Here is a 15,682-nt window from a genome sequence, read left to right as displayed (position 1 = left end):
CGATCTGTTCCCCTTTTTTATTCCCTTTTCTTTTAGTCAGGTCAGGTCAGGCCAGGTTCCATTTCTCCCTTCCTCAGCTCTTCATAGCTCGCATCTTGTAGAACTTGTTGGTGACCTAGAACTGATTGAGGTCAGTTAAAATAAGCTCCAGACGCTTTAAGGACGGAGTGAAATCAGTCTGATCCAGAAAGCTCCCCGATCAGATACAGCATTTACAGCATTTACCAGACGCCCTTATCCAGAGCGACTTACAATCAGTAGTTACAGGGACAGTCCCCCTCTGGAGACACTCAGGGTTAAGTGTCTTGCTCAGGGACACGATGGTAGTAAGTGGGGTTTGAACCTGGGTCTTCTGGTTCATAGGCGAGTGTGTTACCAGCTAGGCTACTACCACCCGATGAGTTGAGTAATGGACCTGATCTCCACGCTGCCAAAGATCTCCGCTGACATTCCGTTTACATTTACAGCATTAACTCGACGCCTCACAACCAGTGGTGACATGGACAGTCCCCCTGGAGACACTCAGTGTCCTGCACAGGGACACGATGGTAGTGAGTGGGGTAGAGTTTGCCGAATGACCGGAGGATGACACAAATCAGGCACCTGTGTGGATGAAATGACCACATTCCGGATCTGATTGTCCTGCCTTTATTGTATAATTGATATTATTGCTAGATTTTCAGTATTAATGCTGGTATAAAAATGAACATCACGAGCTCTTCAGCTTTGTGATCTGCTATGAGAACTCTGTGCCCCTTAAAGATTTACCTATCATCATCACCATCAACACCAAAAAGCTTGGTCCTCTTCCAGAATTCCAGATTCCTCGGGCTTCCTGCTCTCTCCAGCATCTGCCTGCCCCTCTGCCTCTCCTGCAGTGATGAAGTCCCGGGTCTGCTGAGCTCGGCTTTTCCTCAACTCTCAGAGGAGGCCTGGTCATCGGATGCGGCGCTGCCTCACAGGCTCTTCAACCGACTCGAGAGCTCGGAACCCAGATGGGATGCTGTCACTGCCGCACACACTCACAATCCGAGCTGTGGCTCTCCAACCTTTTATAAAAAGGGCATCCAGTGAGGATCCAGGCACCAACACACCAGATGTATGCTGAGTAGGAACATCTGGAGAACATCAGTGTGGGACGCGTTCCCAATGCAAATAAGGCAAAGAACAACAGTGAAGTGAAGTGGATCTATCACCTCGAAGCCCTTTTATTCCACAGAACACCAGTTGGAGCATGAAGGATGTTCTAATGCTGCCTGCCACCATCCCAACAGGCCCCGATTGGCACTAAACGAGAAAGAGTGGAGATAGAATGCAGTTGGTCCTGATCTGGCCCGTTCTATTCTTTATTCTATGTTTGTAATTAGAATGAGGTGCCCATGGCGGTCCGGGTGTTGTTTTAAGATGGTGGCTGGTTGAGGTGGAATTCAGAGGGCCACGTGTTTCGTTCGAGTTTTTGTTTCCTCCAATTTGAAAAAGACAAGCGAGCAGCAGGAGTGATTTTGTAAAATCTGTCCAGGGTTTTAATGGCGCTAATTCTCTTTTTTTGGGGCCTTAAAGGCGCACTGTGTGATTGTTCCAACAGATGAACTCCTGCCGAGCCAGACTGCCCACTCTGCCCACTCCAGATACGAGCACAAAGGTGCAGAAACGGCTGAGCATCTGCTCGGTGTGTGTCGGTGTGTGTCGGCCTGGCACGTGCGCGTCTTCAAAGATTTCAATTACGAGTTGGAAAGCGCGGCAGCTGAGAGGGAGGTGGTGGCGCCGAATGCTGGCACTGGTGCACCACAGACCGCCTCTTAAAATATCTGGGGAAATAAAGCTCCTCCACCACAGGAGCATTCAGACCCGAGCGAGGGCTTTCTGGACGTCAGAAGACCAGGGGGTCAGACCTGAAGTCCAGAAGCCCCTTGGCCCGGTGCACAATGCTGTTTTTTTTTCACGTGTCACCGTGCTGCTGTGGACATGGTCCACGCTTGTGAGTTATGTGTCACTGGCTGGGCGTCCCAGCAGCGTTGATGCTAATGGCGGTTATGGCGAGCACCCAACTCCAGCCCCCCTGGTCGGATGAGGAGACATGTTCCAAACATTGGCCTCTGTGTTCCATCTTCTCCATGTTGTGACGCTAATCTCCGGTTAAAGCCGCTTCTGCGTCTCTCTCGGCTGCGCGGTGGAGGACTTCATCTCTGGAGCGCTGCTGAGGAGAGATTAGGCCTCGCAAAGCTGACGATCGGCTCATTTTACAGCCGAAATCTGCCCGTCACGTGCTGACTGGCCACTCGGTCCGACTCTGGCCACCACGTGCTGCAGCCAGAACCTTCAGAGAACCGGCTGGAGAGCCGCTCAGGAATGAACATTAGCTCTGTTTTCGAGCGAGTGGTCCAGCAGCCAACCGTGCAGGGCTCTCCATCTGCTCTCCATGGTTCTGTCCAGCTTCTTCATGTGTCATAAGAATCCTCCTCTCAGGCCGTGAACTCAGCCTGCAACACCAGGGTCTGTTCCACCCTCGGAACAACGTCTAATCGCACCAAGCGTGAATTTTTCACACCACCAGCCAACGCAGCCGCGTCCAGCCAGGCCCCACGCTGTGAGCCGCATGCGGCGCTGTTACAAAAGTGGGCGGGACCAGGGGACAACATGGTGACATTTCTACTGTCTTCCTCCGTAGACCCGTCGCACTGCAACAGTTGACAAGGTGGACATCTAGTGGACAAAGGGGAAAAAAGGAAAGTTGCTGATCATTCACATCTCATTTCCACAATCAGCGTTCAAAGTGCTCCAAAAACGAATGCATTGATGATGTTGTTTTCTCAGTGTATGACACGTCTTTCTTCTGTTAAAGTCCACTTTATCACACAGTCACCCTGTCAAACACAGACAGTGTTAAATTCACACTAGTAAAGTGAAAGTGAAGTGATTGTCATTGTGAGACACAGCAGCACAGCACACAGTGACACGATGAAACGTGTCCTCTGTATTTAACCATCACCCTTGGTGAGCAGTGGGCAGCCATGACAGGCGCCCGGGGAGCAGTGTTTTGGGACGGTACCTTCATCACGGGGACCTCAGTGGCACCTTGGCGGATCGGGATTCAAATCTGCGACCTTCTGATCCTTCACCGCTAGGCCACCACTGCCCCGTAAGGTGAGGCTGGTGGTGAGGTAGTAACGCTGTCCTAGTTATGGTACCCGGCCACTATTACACAAATAGGCACATATTTCCGTACCGGTCGCGCGATGCCACCGTCTGCCGCTGCCACCAATGCCGGGGCAGTGGTGGACTAGCGGTTAAGGAAGCGGCCCAGTAATCAGAAGGTTGCCGGTTCGAATCCCGATCCGTCAAGGTGCCACTGAGCAAAGCACCGTCCCCACACACTGCTCCCCGGGCGCCTGTCATGGCTGCCCACTGCTCACTCAGGGTGATGGGATAAATGCAGAGGACAAATTTCACTGTGTGCACCGTGTGCTGTGCTGCTGTGTATCACATGTGACAATCACTTCACTTTATTATTATTATTATTCTGTTTGTTCCCTCCGAGGCACTGAATCAAGCCCACCAGACCACCTCCAGAGTCCAGTGATGAGACCACCAGAAAGGTGCAGATGGTGCAGGCATGGACTACTGCCACCGGCACGACCCAGGTCCCACCAATCCACCAATGTTGTTGTTGTGGTTGTTGAAATAAATGTTGTTGTTGTTGTTGTTGTTGTGTCCCACCAATCCAAAAAAAACGGACTCATGAATCAGCATGGACAATCTTATAAATACTGGACTTCCTGCACTCGTGTTTGCTGCTCTTGCTACCCTGGAAGTTTCTTCCATTCTTTTCCTCCATGTGTCCCTGGGCAAGACACTTAACCCTGAGTGTCTCCAGGGGGACTGCCCCTGAAACTACTGATTGTAAGTCGCTCTGGATAAGGGCGTCTGGTAAATACTGTAAATGTAGAAGTTGTTCCTTGTGTCCAGAGAGGGCTGTCTTCTGTAGCGGCTCTAAAGCCCACCGAGACATACCGCTTGAGTGACTCCTCTCCGTGGGGACAACAGCTGTGGGGGGGACTCAGGTGTGATCGGGAGTTCACCCGGCCAGGAGGATCACGGCGTGCGTTTCCTCTACCACGTCACCAAAAATACTGCTTTTGTTTCCATGACTACAGTGAAGAGCTGAGCAAAAGTGAGCGTGAAGCATGATTTTGGAAGTTGACAGATGAGGGACCATTGAGAATAAATCCACGTTCCATCAAGGAGTGAACGACACTCAGTTTCAAAGTGGAGAAAATAAATGTTTGCAGAGGAGGCATCTAAACTCCAGGTTTATGACAATATTTTTGAGAGAAATGTTTCTGTTGGTGAAGGTTATTACAAGTCACGAGTACGTGGACATCTGGATTCTCCTTGTGGGATCTCCATCTGGAGATGTTCTCCATCCCCCAATTGATTGAGCTGAAGACCACATTTACATCTACAATGGGCCTGAGACCCACCAGGAGAACTGGATCGGGCGGTTCTGATCAGCCCACTGCGTAAAGCACATCTTCAGTGCTGATGGACAGGTGATCTCAGGCTGGGCCATGACAGGTGATACAGTCTCTGTCTGACCTGAGTCTGACTACTTATGGATTCATCGCTCATTAGCAGTTCAGACCCAAGAGCTCCAGCAGCACAAACCCCCCCCCCCCCCCCCCCCTCGACCACCAGCAGCACCACCATGGCCATGACCACCAGTCCTGCTGATGAGTCCTTCATATGGCTTTAGAAGTGTTCTGTCGTGAGGAACCATCTGGAACGGCAGAGTCAGTTCACTGTTAGATCTGATGATGGAAACCACCGCCGAGTTGTGAACTGTCTGTTCCTTGCAGTGGCCACCTACTCCGAGCACCACTTCTGCTCCTGCAGCTTCGGTAACCATGCATGCATGTTCGTGTGTGGGTGAGCGAGTGTAAAATAAAACATGATTGTCCTGCATCTTCACATCATGCTGTAACCATGACAGCTGTGTTAATCTGTCATCTTTTATGCCTTTAAATTTAAACCCCATCTGTAAAATGGAATTTCTCGCCGAGCCAGCGGTTCCACAGCAAACATTGATTGGTTGATTATGTTTCTATTTAAATCCTCCATCCATCCATCCATCCATCCATCCATCCATCCATCCCTCCACCCATCCCTCCACCCATCTACTGAAAACACATCCATTCAGAAACCATCAATCTAAAGGCACAAACACACACACACTCAAAACCACCGCCAAGATCTGAACTCTGCCTCTCCTGGCACCAGCGAGAACATGAACGCTGACGTCCACGCCACCCGCTCCATCGTCACCGTGCACCAGCAGGTGGGGGAGGAGCCTCAGCTGCCGCGTAAGAAGCGCCCAGCGGTGCGCAGAGGTTGAAGTCACTTCTCACCACTTTCAACCAGCAAGTACCGTAAATGCTGCCAACCAGAAGACCCCAAAGTCCCAGGTTGGACCCCCACTAACTACCATCGTGGTCCTGAGCAGGAGGACGGTCCCTGTAAATACTGTCTTTAAGGGCTTCTGGTAAATGTACATTTAGTGGAGAAGCTTGTCCAGTCAGAGGCTGAATGACATGAAGCCCCCTGATCTCCAGACTACAGCACCGGCTGTGATCACACCTCACGTGCGTTAACCAACCGATTCTGACATGCTGGAGCCACGTTGTCTCGCCTCTCTTCTGTTCTCTTCTCTTCTGTTCCTCACGACTGAATTATATCCTCACGGGTCAGGTGGGTGAGGAGGGTCACGGGGTCATTGCGCCCCGCCACTTCGTCATGGCCTTCAAGGCGTCCTGGAGAACGTTCACTGCTGACAGATGGAGCTCAGGGTCCCTGCTGTCTATCAGAGTTGGTCCCAACATCTCTTCTTTATATACACACTGAGCACAATGAAGACCACTTTTTAGAAGCCAGTGTGCCGTGGTTGAGCCTCCAGTGTCCATGTGGAGGAACCGCGCAGAGAACAGAATTCAGCCTGTTCCACGCGCCTCAGATACATTTCCTGAAACCCCACATTCCTGCAGCCCCTCCTCCCTGTACACATGGGACACTTCAGGAATTCACTCCAGGAATCACTTCCAGATCCCAGAGCCTCCCAGCGTCGCGTTTTAAAGCCCGAACTCTCCCTCCCAGCTTCTCCGCCAGAGTGAAGCTCCATGATGGCTGGTTAAACGTCTGAGGATCAGCCTGAAATGTTGTGCTTGTGATGAGTTTCCCAGCCTGCCTGCTGCTCTCCTCAGATGAAGGTACGCTGACTGTGTGGATGCCCAGCATGGGTCTTCAGACCCTGCATGAACATCAGCATTTACACCCTCACGCTGACAATGTGCAGAAATGTGCAGAAAAGCCCCACATCAAAGCAGTGAAACTGTTTATATTCATGTCTGTGTTGTCAACAAGTGTGGAGCACAACACCAAAACACAAGCACAACAACACAAACAACAACTCAACACAAAAACACAAACACAACCATTATCACAACAACACAAACACAACAACTCAACACAACCATTATCACAAAAACACAAGCACAACAACACAAACAACAACTCAACACAAAAACAACAACTCAACACAACCATTGTCACAACAACACAAACACAACAACTCAACACAACCATTATCACAACAACTCAACACAACCATTATCACAAAAACACAACAACTCAACACAACCATTATCAAAACATCTCGACACAACCATTATCACAAACAACAACTCAACACAACAATTATCACAACAACTCAACACAACCATTATCACAAAAACACAAACACATCAACTCAACACAACCATTATCACATCACAACACAACCATTACCACAACAACACAAACACAACAAACTCAACACAACCATTATCAAAACAACTCAACACAACCATTATCACAACAACACAAACACAACAATTCAACACAACCATTATAACAACACAACACAACCATTATCACAACAACACAAACACAACAACTCAACAAAACCATTATAACAACAACAAAACACAACATCTCAACACAACCATTATCACAACACAACCATTATCATAACAACACAAACACAACAACTCAACACAACCATTATGACAACACAACCATTATCACAACAACACAGACACAACAACTCAACACCACCATTATAACAACAACACAGACACAACAACTCAACACCACCATTATCACAACACAACCATTATCACAACAACACAAACACAACAACTCAACACAACCATTATCACAACAACACAAACACAACAACTCAACACAACCATTATCACAACAACACAAACACAACAACACAACAATTATCACAACAACACAAACAACAACACAACCACAACAACTTAATACAACCATTATCACAACAACTCAAACATTAACCAGGGTGGTAGTGGCCTGGCGGGTAACACACTCGCCTATGAACCAGAAGACCCGGGTTCAAATCCCACTTACTACCATCGTGTCCCTGAGCAAGACACTTAACCCTGAGTGTCTCCAGGGGGGGACTGTCCCTGTAACTATTGACTGTAAGTCTCTCTGGATAAGGGTGTCTGGTAAATGCTGTAAATGTAAATAACAAACCAACCACAACAATAACCATACAAACACAACTACAATTTTATTGTAATGTTCTGTGTGGAGCATTAAAGGAATAGAAGGACTGAATAACGGGCCAGGCTCGTCATGGTGGTTTTTGACTGGCAAGTTTATTATCCTCATATGAACATTGTAGAAGAACAGAGTTGGGGAACCTGCACATTTGCACACACTCAACAAAAAAATTATTTACTCACAATGACAGCGAACACAAATCACAGAGGAAAAATGAAAGAAGCACCAAGAGAGGAGGAATCGAGATGAAGGCCACCTCAGCTGTCCGCTTTCTTCATGCCCCTCCCCATCAGGCAGGCGAACACGGTCATCACCATCTTGGGCTTCACCTCCACCAGGTCTTCAGGGAGGGCGTAAACCTTTGCCCCGATCTTACGGGACATGGAGATGGCGTATCTGTGTGATGGGAAGATTGTCGGCGTGAGCAGTGGAGCCAGAGGGATTGTGGGTAGAAAGCTCGGCTGCTTACTTTGCGTTGTTCAGCTGGTCCTCTGAGCTCAGCTCTCCCCTCTTCACCATCTCGCCTTTGATGGAGTTGGGGACAATGGTGTCGATCAGGTCGATCACTGGGAGGCTGGTGCTGATGGATTTGTCCTGTTCAGGGGAAGAGAAACGTGTTCTCCAGGACAGAGACTTTGTTGCTCGGAAGCAGGCCGCTACTGACCTTGAAGCTCGTGATGGACGTCCCTTTGCCTGCCTCTTTTAAAGCTTCGTTCACCCAGTTAATGATGATTTGGTCGTTGACCTTTTCACCCTCGCCAAGGTCGGACAGGACTTTTAACGTATACCTGCATTCAACAGGAGCGCAAGACAAGACATCCTGTTTCCCAACACCTGGACGTATTGAGAAGTCATTTTCTCGCGAAGGTTCATACCTCCTCATCAGCTGCCACACTAGTGCCAGTGTGTGCATTGTGCTGCCTTCATTGATGTTCTCCCCTCCGATTCCCACCAGGGAGAACTTGGCCTCTCTTTTGCCAAGTTCTACTGCATAGTTGCAGTTCTCCAGCTGCACAACAAACAAGAACCTTGTCAGATGAAGACGTGCACATTTCCAATGTCCTCATCGTTGCTTCACGACCTTCTTCATCCTGCCGCCCAAGGCCGGGAATGGGGGTCTGTTGACCTTTCTGTAATCGACAGGGACCCCGATCCTCTCGTACAGCTGCAGAATGACCAAGGCGTCCATCAGGTGGCTGCATTGGGGAGAGGAGACAGGGCTGGGGTGAAGACACGGGCCCAAGGACCACGGTGGGAACCTCGGCGGCAGCCGCTGCTGTACCTGTACAGGTGGTTGACGTATGGAGCCACTCCCAACGAGTTCATCCAATTTCTGAAGGTCCTTTCTTCTCGGGACTCCCCTGCCGAGGCAAACAGTGTTATTTCCACCAGGAACGCAGAATCAGAAGGTCCTCACTTATCACAGATGTCTTCAACAAACAAACCGCAAAACAAAATATCTTTCCAGTGTTCACAGCACACAAAGCAATGCATGCTGAGGAGATTGGTGTCAATTATTATTACATACCCACATACAGTCAGTCTCATTGGTGTCTACATGCTACTCTTGTTCTGTCCGTGTCCCCTGGGTGCACTTTATGTCGCCCAGTATGTGAGTCTCACACGTTCACGTTACGTCAGTACGTAACGTTGTTTAAACGTTGTGTACCGTCTAATAAATTCAACTTCAACTTCAAAACCCCAAAACGCCTCCTGTTACTCCTATTACAGCAGATGAAGGAATGATCTGCTAAGCTGCTGGCAACTACAAATGTCCCTGGGACAAAAAAAAAAACGAATGCTGCGCTGATTCCAAAGCCTGCGTTGGAAATCCCACACGTGGCCCTGCGCTATCAGCCTTTCTCCAGCTCACTGCAGTCACTGGGTATGCAATTCAGTCCAGGTTCAAGCACAGAGAGGACTGAGGAACCTCTGAGGTCCACGCAGGTCCAGAGTGAAGTGAGCGAATACAGAGCGGAAATTAGACAAGCGCACCCAGCGTGTGTTCACCAAACAGAGTACTGTACCTACAATGGCAGGGGTCAACTCTGCATGAAAAACAGGGAGGAGTCCAGAGTGATCAGCGCTCACCCAGCCAATCAGCTGTCCCCTGTTAATCAAACGCTGCTCTGCTGCCCCTGGTGGCTTCGTTGAGAGTTACATGGAATTCCTGACTGTCAATCATTAACTGGTTCCTATCTTGTCGAACAGTCATCATTACTTTACGACAGACAGCGGCCTATAATTTGCTGAGACTTTTCCAGAGACATCTGAGCGCATTTGTCTGGATGGACGTACCCTCCAGAAGGGCGTGGTCAATCTCGCTGTCTGCGGGCTTCTGCAGGGCGGGGTACATGTTGAACAGATTGGCGACGAACGCGATGTTGAGCTTGTGGTTTCCTGCCACAACGTCCTGTGGCGTGACAAACTGCCGGCAGTCCAGCCGTGCGGCCTGCTGCAGCATAAGCTCCGCCCTCTGTTCATCATCAGGCTCCTGAGTGGGAAAATGTCCGTCATAGAAGAACTTTTACCGTCCTCCTTTCTTTCACTCTATACCGGTTAAGTTAAAACCAAGCACACCATTGTTTTTCTTTGTGAAATTACCAATAAATTTGATGTGTCACATGACCCTCTTCCTATTGAAAAAACAAAAGTTGGATCCAAGATGGCCGACTTCAAAATGGCCACTATGGTCACCACCCATCTTGAAAAGTTTGCCCCTCACATATACTAATGTGCCACAAACAGGACGTTAATGTCACCAACCATTCCCATTTTATTAAAGTGGATCCATATATATGGCCCACCCTGTATATCGTTACCCTGATAAAATATTTGCAAAATGAACTTTGCATGATGCTGGACACCTGCGGTAAAATCGCCTACATCCTCAGCTGATGAGATTCTGTGACAATATACGGTCACTGTTTTCAACGTAAATTCTGTTGTTCGGGAAGGACACCATGGTGGGCGGCCGGCTTCCGTTCCTGCTGTTTTTTTATTTTTTTAATAAAACACTTCCTGTTTTCAAGCCGCCACATTTACATTGGTTATTGCTCCGAGAAGGTATTCCGGGTTGCCTTTTTATTTATTATTGAATGCTACCGCTGACATTATTTTGCACCGATTTAACCCTTACTTGTTATTTTGAGATTAAGAGCAATAAACATGTACTGGAATGTTAAGACATTAATGTTTTTTTTTTCATTCGGATATTTAAATCAGAATGTGTAAATTGCTATATTAGTCAATTAATGTGGAAATAATCGAGAATCATGCCGAACCAATTTGCAAAAAATGCATCGTAAAAAACATTAATAATAAGAATCACTAGATGAAACGGTTATGAAATAATTGTTTTGCCCAGCCCTAGTTCAGATGCGTCTGGCCAGTGTGAGACGTCCCCTGCCGGGTCAGTGTAATGTAGCATCTCACTTCCCACGCCAGGCACGGCGGCCAGAGAGGAATGGGCGTGGTCAGCAAGCGGAATCGTGCGGGTTTTTTTTTTTTAGAACTCACACTTATTCCAGTCATGTCGATGTCAATCCGCAGCTCGTCTCCCCCGTTGCCCTTGGGGGAGATCTGGTTGAGCAGGTAGAAGTAGGCCTTGGAGTCCTGCAGGTAGGAGCGTTAAAAGATCTCAGCATCATTCTGTGGCCACCTGCGTTTTCACAGATGCTCGTGTCTTTTAAAACTGGTGTAGAACTAAGATGAATGGAGAATTTTGTCCAGACTTGTGTCCCTGGTCGTGATTGGTGGACATGATTGAATTTGTGTTAAACCAGGCATGGAGAGACGCACCTTGATGTCTTCAGTGAGGTTGCGGATTGGCTGCCAGCTGGCGGCTCGGAGGTGGTGGTTCACCCAACGCAGCAGCAGCTCCTCTGGAGACATTGCCAGCAGGTGGTCAAGCTCCTCCCCCTCCTGTAGAAGGCCAATGAGGGCTGTACACACAAACACACACACACAGCAGGTCACTACACACATAACATGCACATCAAATCCAATCCATGTTGTTCAGACCTTCGTTCCTGGAGATCTCGATGTCTGCGAACAGGCCGATCTTGATGATCTGCCAGAGGAGACCCAGAACCAGGTGGGGTTTCCCTTCCTTCAGGTCCTGAGGGTCAATGTTGACCACGGTACAGCCAATGGCCGAGGCGGAATTCAGAGCCAGGATCAGGTTTTCCTGCCGAGATGGAGAACTGCAGTGAGTAAAGTCAAGGTCAGCGCCTCTGCAGATGAAGACCCTGATCCTCACTCACGTTCATGGTGAAAGTTGTCAGCTTCTTCGTGTTTATCACCCTCTCATCGATGGTGTCTGGCTCGGACAGATTAATCATTTTGCTGAGGAGAGAATAGAGACGTCTGGAGATGTCTTCAAGAGAGATCATGGAACTTAAATCTGGACAAAATCCCATTACCACAACACAACGCCATCCTTTACTGATTTAAAAAGGCTCTCGTTCTCCGGGTCCATGGGGACAAGGTGTTTACAGTCAGGATCTTTTGCCAGAGCTTTATTGATCCAGTTCACAAAGGCCACCTTCTCCTCGTCTGCAACAGAACAGGAACGTCAGAGGCCAGGCTCCCTCTCCATGGAATCAGCACGTTGCGTTCTCTCACCAGCATAAGAGTGCTGCGTCCCCTCGCTGGAAATTCCCGATGTCCCCCCGAACGAGCGAATTCCGTCCTTCCGGGCGAGGCACTTCCGGAAAGTCTCTCTGATCTCCTTACTCTTCAGCTCCTGGTAGATCTGTGGGGTCATTGTGAGAGGGTGAGCCGTTTGCATGCTGAACTTCTCAGGTTCCTCCCTGTCCCTCTGCTCACTATGGGCCTTGAGCTGCTTTTCAAATCACTGTGGTGACATGATGGGAGCAATACTAGTGTCACCAGCGGCAACCGTTTGACATGGCACCAATGATGTGATGTCATTCTTCATCATTTCTAACAATAAATGAAACCTGGAACTTCACGTTTCTTGCGTGAAAGAGGTCAGAAGGTGACCTCATCAGCAACAGGCTTACCGAGACGAACTCCTCAAAGCTCAGCTTCTCGTCCTTATTGGTGTCCCCAGCCATGAACTTCTCCACGATCTCCCGCACCCTGTATCCAGGCAGTGAGAAGCTGGCTTCCCGGAAAAGCTCCTGGAGCTCGAAGTCGCTAACATAGCCGCTGTTATCGATATCTGTCGGGCGGAAAGACTGCTGTTCACCTCTGAACCCCCATACAGACGTAGCGCTCCGAATCGAGGAACGTTATCAGCCTCATAAACGGCCGCGGGGCTGTAAAGGCTGTAAAAAACGGCTAATGTTTGACCGCCAGCATGTGATGAATGGGTTTCGACTGGGTAAGATGGTCATGAACTACGCACGCGGCCCAAATTAGTAAAATGACCGTCCTGCCCGTCATGTCGGACGGACCCAGACTCACCGATCTTGTTGAAGGCCTCCCTCAGGTCCTCCAGGTCCTCCCGGGAGATCTGGGTCACGTTCTCCATGTTGGACTCCCGATGGACTGGGCAAGGAGTGGAACTGTACTCACAGGATTACAGCAGAACTAAGCGAGATGGTTCTTCTAACCTGGTGCCTTCAAGTTTTTCATGCCTGCCGCAAACAAAAAAAAAAAGTCCTGTTCTCTTCTGCCAAGTCGGGATTTAAAACGGGAACTGAAGCTTCTAAATAAGAAACCATTTTTTACTCTGAACAGACCGAGAGCTGATGACCACGTAATCCAGACGTGAACTTACAGCCACAAGATGCTCCGGTGCGAACAGGCCTGGGTGCCGTCTCTCCGAGGTTCAGGAGGTCCCGGTGTCCAGCCTGGTGTTCTGCTCTCCGCCGTGAGCCAGGCGCTGTAATGAAGTGCTGGAGGGTTAATCATTAGCGCACACACACACACACACACACACACACACTCACACACACTCCACTGTCTATTGACCTTTCACCCCACAGACTCTCTTCTATGTTCTAAAATGGGTCAGAAATGGTCGGGGTGTAACAGCACTTTGATTTCCTGTTCGGAGGTTTGGAACATGATATGAGTTTCAGAATCTCGTAGTGGGAAGAAGCGGGATATGACCTCCGCTTTCATTCCCGAAACACGGTTACTGCAGCGCAGTTCTGTCAGTACGGTTCTATACGGAAGAGCTTTATTGTATTATTATTTAGGGGTGTGGGCGACAGCAGCTGAGCTATGCTGCAGGTGAGCATGACAGCATGCTATGGACTACAGGAACAGGTCTTCTCACCGCGCATAACATCGGACAGGAAGTGGAGACTTTATGCCGTTTAATTCGTTTGCATTTAACATTTACATTTACGGCATTTGGCAGACGGCCGTATCCAGAGCGACTTACAATGTGCTTCCACGTCACCATGGATGAAGTGACCGGTTCTGGTTCACTAGGACCCCCAACTATGAATACAATCTTTTTATTCACTCTGTTCTAGTTTCTATACAGAAGTCAGACAAGAAGAAGGTTACAAGTTCATCTAAATCTTCTCTAAAGAGGAAGGTCTTGAGCTTTTTTTTGAGTATTTCACTTTCTCTGAATAATAGCAGCACCAACATTGTCAGTAAAACAGTGAGATTGACAAAGACAGGAAAAGACCTTCATGCTCTTAACAACTGAAGACTGATGGACTCTTACCTCTCCTGACCACTGATCTGAGAGCAGAGGTGAAATGGACCCTCACTGCTGTGGCAAGTGCATCATGTCGGAGTCTCTCCACAGGAGACCGAAGACCTCCTCGGAGGATCCAGAGGGTTGAGGAGGATGGTGGGACGTCGGATCACCTGTCCCACGGCCCGGGGGCGTCACTGATACTCGACTCCGGACGACCAGGTGGCTGTGAGACCCGTCTCTGAGCTGTAGCACCTCCTCACGCCTGCATTATTGATGATCCTCAGACAGGATCGGTTGCCTGCCAGGCCACCATCAGCAGGAACCGAGCCACAGATGTTCTCCACCATCTCATCCTTCCCAACAATTCACTGGCCCTGGTCTGTAGCTGGTCCCGAGGACCATCACATGCTCAGTGAAGCTGTGGACTCAGAGAAAGTGTCCTGTTTCAGCTGCAGAGAACGAAGGTGACTGCTCTCCTTGGAACGGCTAAGCCCTGCAGGCCTGAGGGCAGCGTCTCTCACTTGTAAATAATTTAATGAGACTAACAAAGCAGCAGTGTGCGAGCGTCCTGGTCAGCAGAAGAAACACCTGAGGAGAGGGGAGACACAGACGCGTTTCTCAGGGACAACATTTCACACCGCGAGAGATGGAAGCTGGACTGTCACGCCAGTAGCAGGGGTCACAGGTCAGAGTTCACCATGCTTGCACGCCACTCATTAGGTCATGTGGTTCAGATGTGGTCACAGAGAACAGGAGCATGTGGGCCACAGCTGTGTGACACTTTAAAAGGCAGTTGGCAGATGCCGACCGTCATTCTGACCCTGGATCTCCTGGATCTGGGTTCAGAAAACATCAGACTAGATAAGTTAGTAATACACAAAACTCAGAATCCTACCTAACCACTCACTCTCTCTCTCTCACTCACACAATCTCTCTCTCTCAGTGGTGTCCTAGCGTGTAAGGAAGTGGCCCCGTAATCAGAAGTTTGCTGTCAAGGTGCCACTGAGGTCCCCTTGATGAAGGTACCATCCCCACACGCTACTCCCCGGGCGCCTGGGTGACGGTTAAATACAGAGGACACGTTTCACTGTGTCACCGTGTGCTGTGCTGCAGTGTCTCACAATCACTCCACTTTCACTTCATACTGTTGGTCTGGAGCGCAGGGCAAGGTGCACACACAGCGTTCACTCACACACTCACAACTACAGACACTTCATGTGGTATTCACTCACCTATAAACCCCTCTGCCCACATCTGGGCAGAACTTAAAGCGCACACAACACACACATTTCTTAATTCATCCCAATAATCAAATGAAAGCCTTCCGGTTTTTCTTTTTTATCATTTTTTCTAAATTACTTTTCTCTCCACTTGAACTGAAACGTTACTTTAACACATCCACCGATTATTAATGGAATTAAAAAAGGA

The 15,682-nt window shown here is 49.0% G+C and overlaps 1 protein-coding gene across 1 annotated transcript; it reads right to left on the bottom strand.

Moving 5' to 3' along the window:
- Window positions 1-7,780: 7,780 nt before the first annotated feature.
- pls1 (plastin 1 (I isoform)) lies at window positions 7,781-14,982 on the bottom strand. Its single transcript, XM_028977108.1, has 17 exons — window positions 14,279-14,982; window positions 13,373-13,477; window positions 13,057-13,229; window positions 12,651-12,811; window positions 12,250-12,379; window positions 12,048-12,180; window positions 11,889-11,970; window positions 11,647-11,812; window positions 11,425-11,567; window positions 11,143-11,238; window positions 9,922-10,117; window positions 8,906-8,984; window positions 8,705-8,819; window positions 8,499-8,632; window positions 8,288-8,411; window positions 8,093-8,217; window positions 7,781-8,019 (listed from the first exon to the last, which is right to left on the bottom strand). Exons 3-17 carry the CDS (start codon window positions 13,121-13,123, stop codon window positions 7,881-7,883), a joined length of 1,890 nt encoding a protein of 629 aa, XP_028832941.1. The 5' UTR covers window positions 13,124-13,229; window positions 13,373-13,477; window positions 14,279-14,982; the 3' UTR covers window positions 7,781-7,880.
- Between the last annotated feature and the right edge of the window lie 700 nt (window positions 14,983-15,682).

Source organism: Denticeps clupeoides, chromosome 4, assembly GCF_900700375.1.
Source record: "Denticeps clupeoides chromosome 4, fDenClu1.1, whole genome shotgun sequence".
Classification (NCBI taxonomy): Eukaryota; Metazoa; Chordata; class Actinopteri; order Clupeiformes; family Denticipitidae; genus Denticeps; species Denticeps clupeoides.
The sequence above is the reverse complement of the archived record's forward strand: the minus strand, read 5'-3'. Positions and strand labels throughout refer to the sequence as shown.

What these genes read in the sequence shown, in the direction of transcription:
- pls1 (XM_028977108.1), bottom strand. Translation starts at nt 13,123, where the DNA reads ATGGAGAACGTGACCCAGATCTCCCGGGAGGACCTGGAGGACCTGAGG. An exon ending in GCTTTGAGGAGTTCGTCTCG is followed by an intron (nt 12,380 to 12,650) that starts GTAAGCCTGTTG and finishes ATGACCCCACAG; the next exon opens with ATCTACCAGGAGCTGAAGAG. An exon ending in GACGCAGCACTCTTATGCTG is followed by an intron (nt 12,181 to 12,249) that starts GTGAGAGAACGC and finishes GTTCTGTTGCAG; the next exon opens with ACGAGGAGAAGGTGGCCTTT.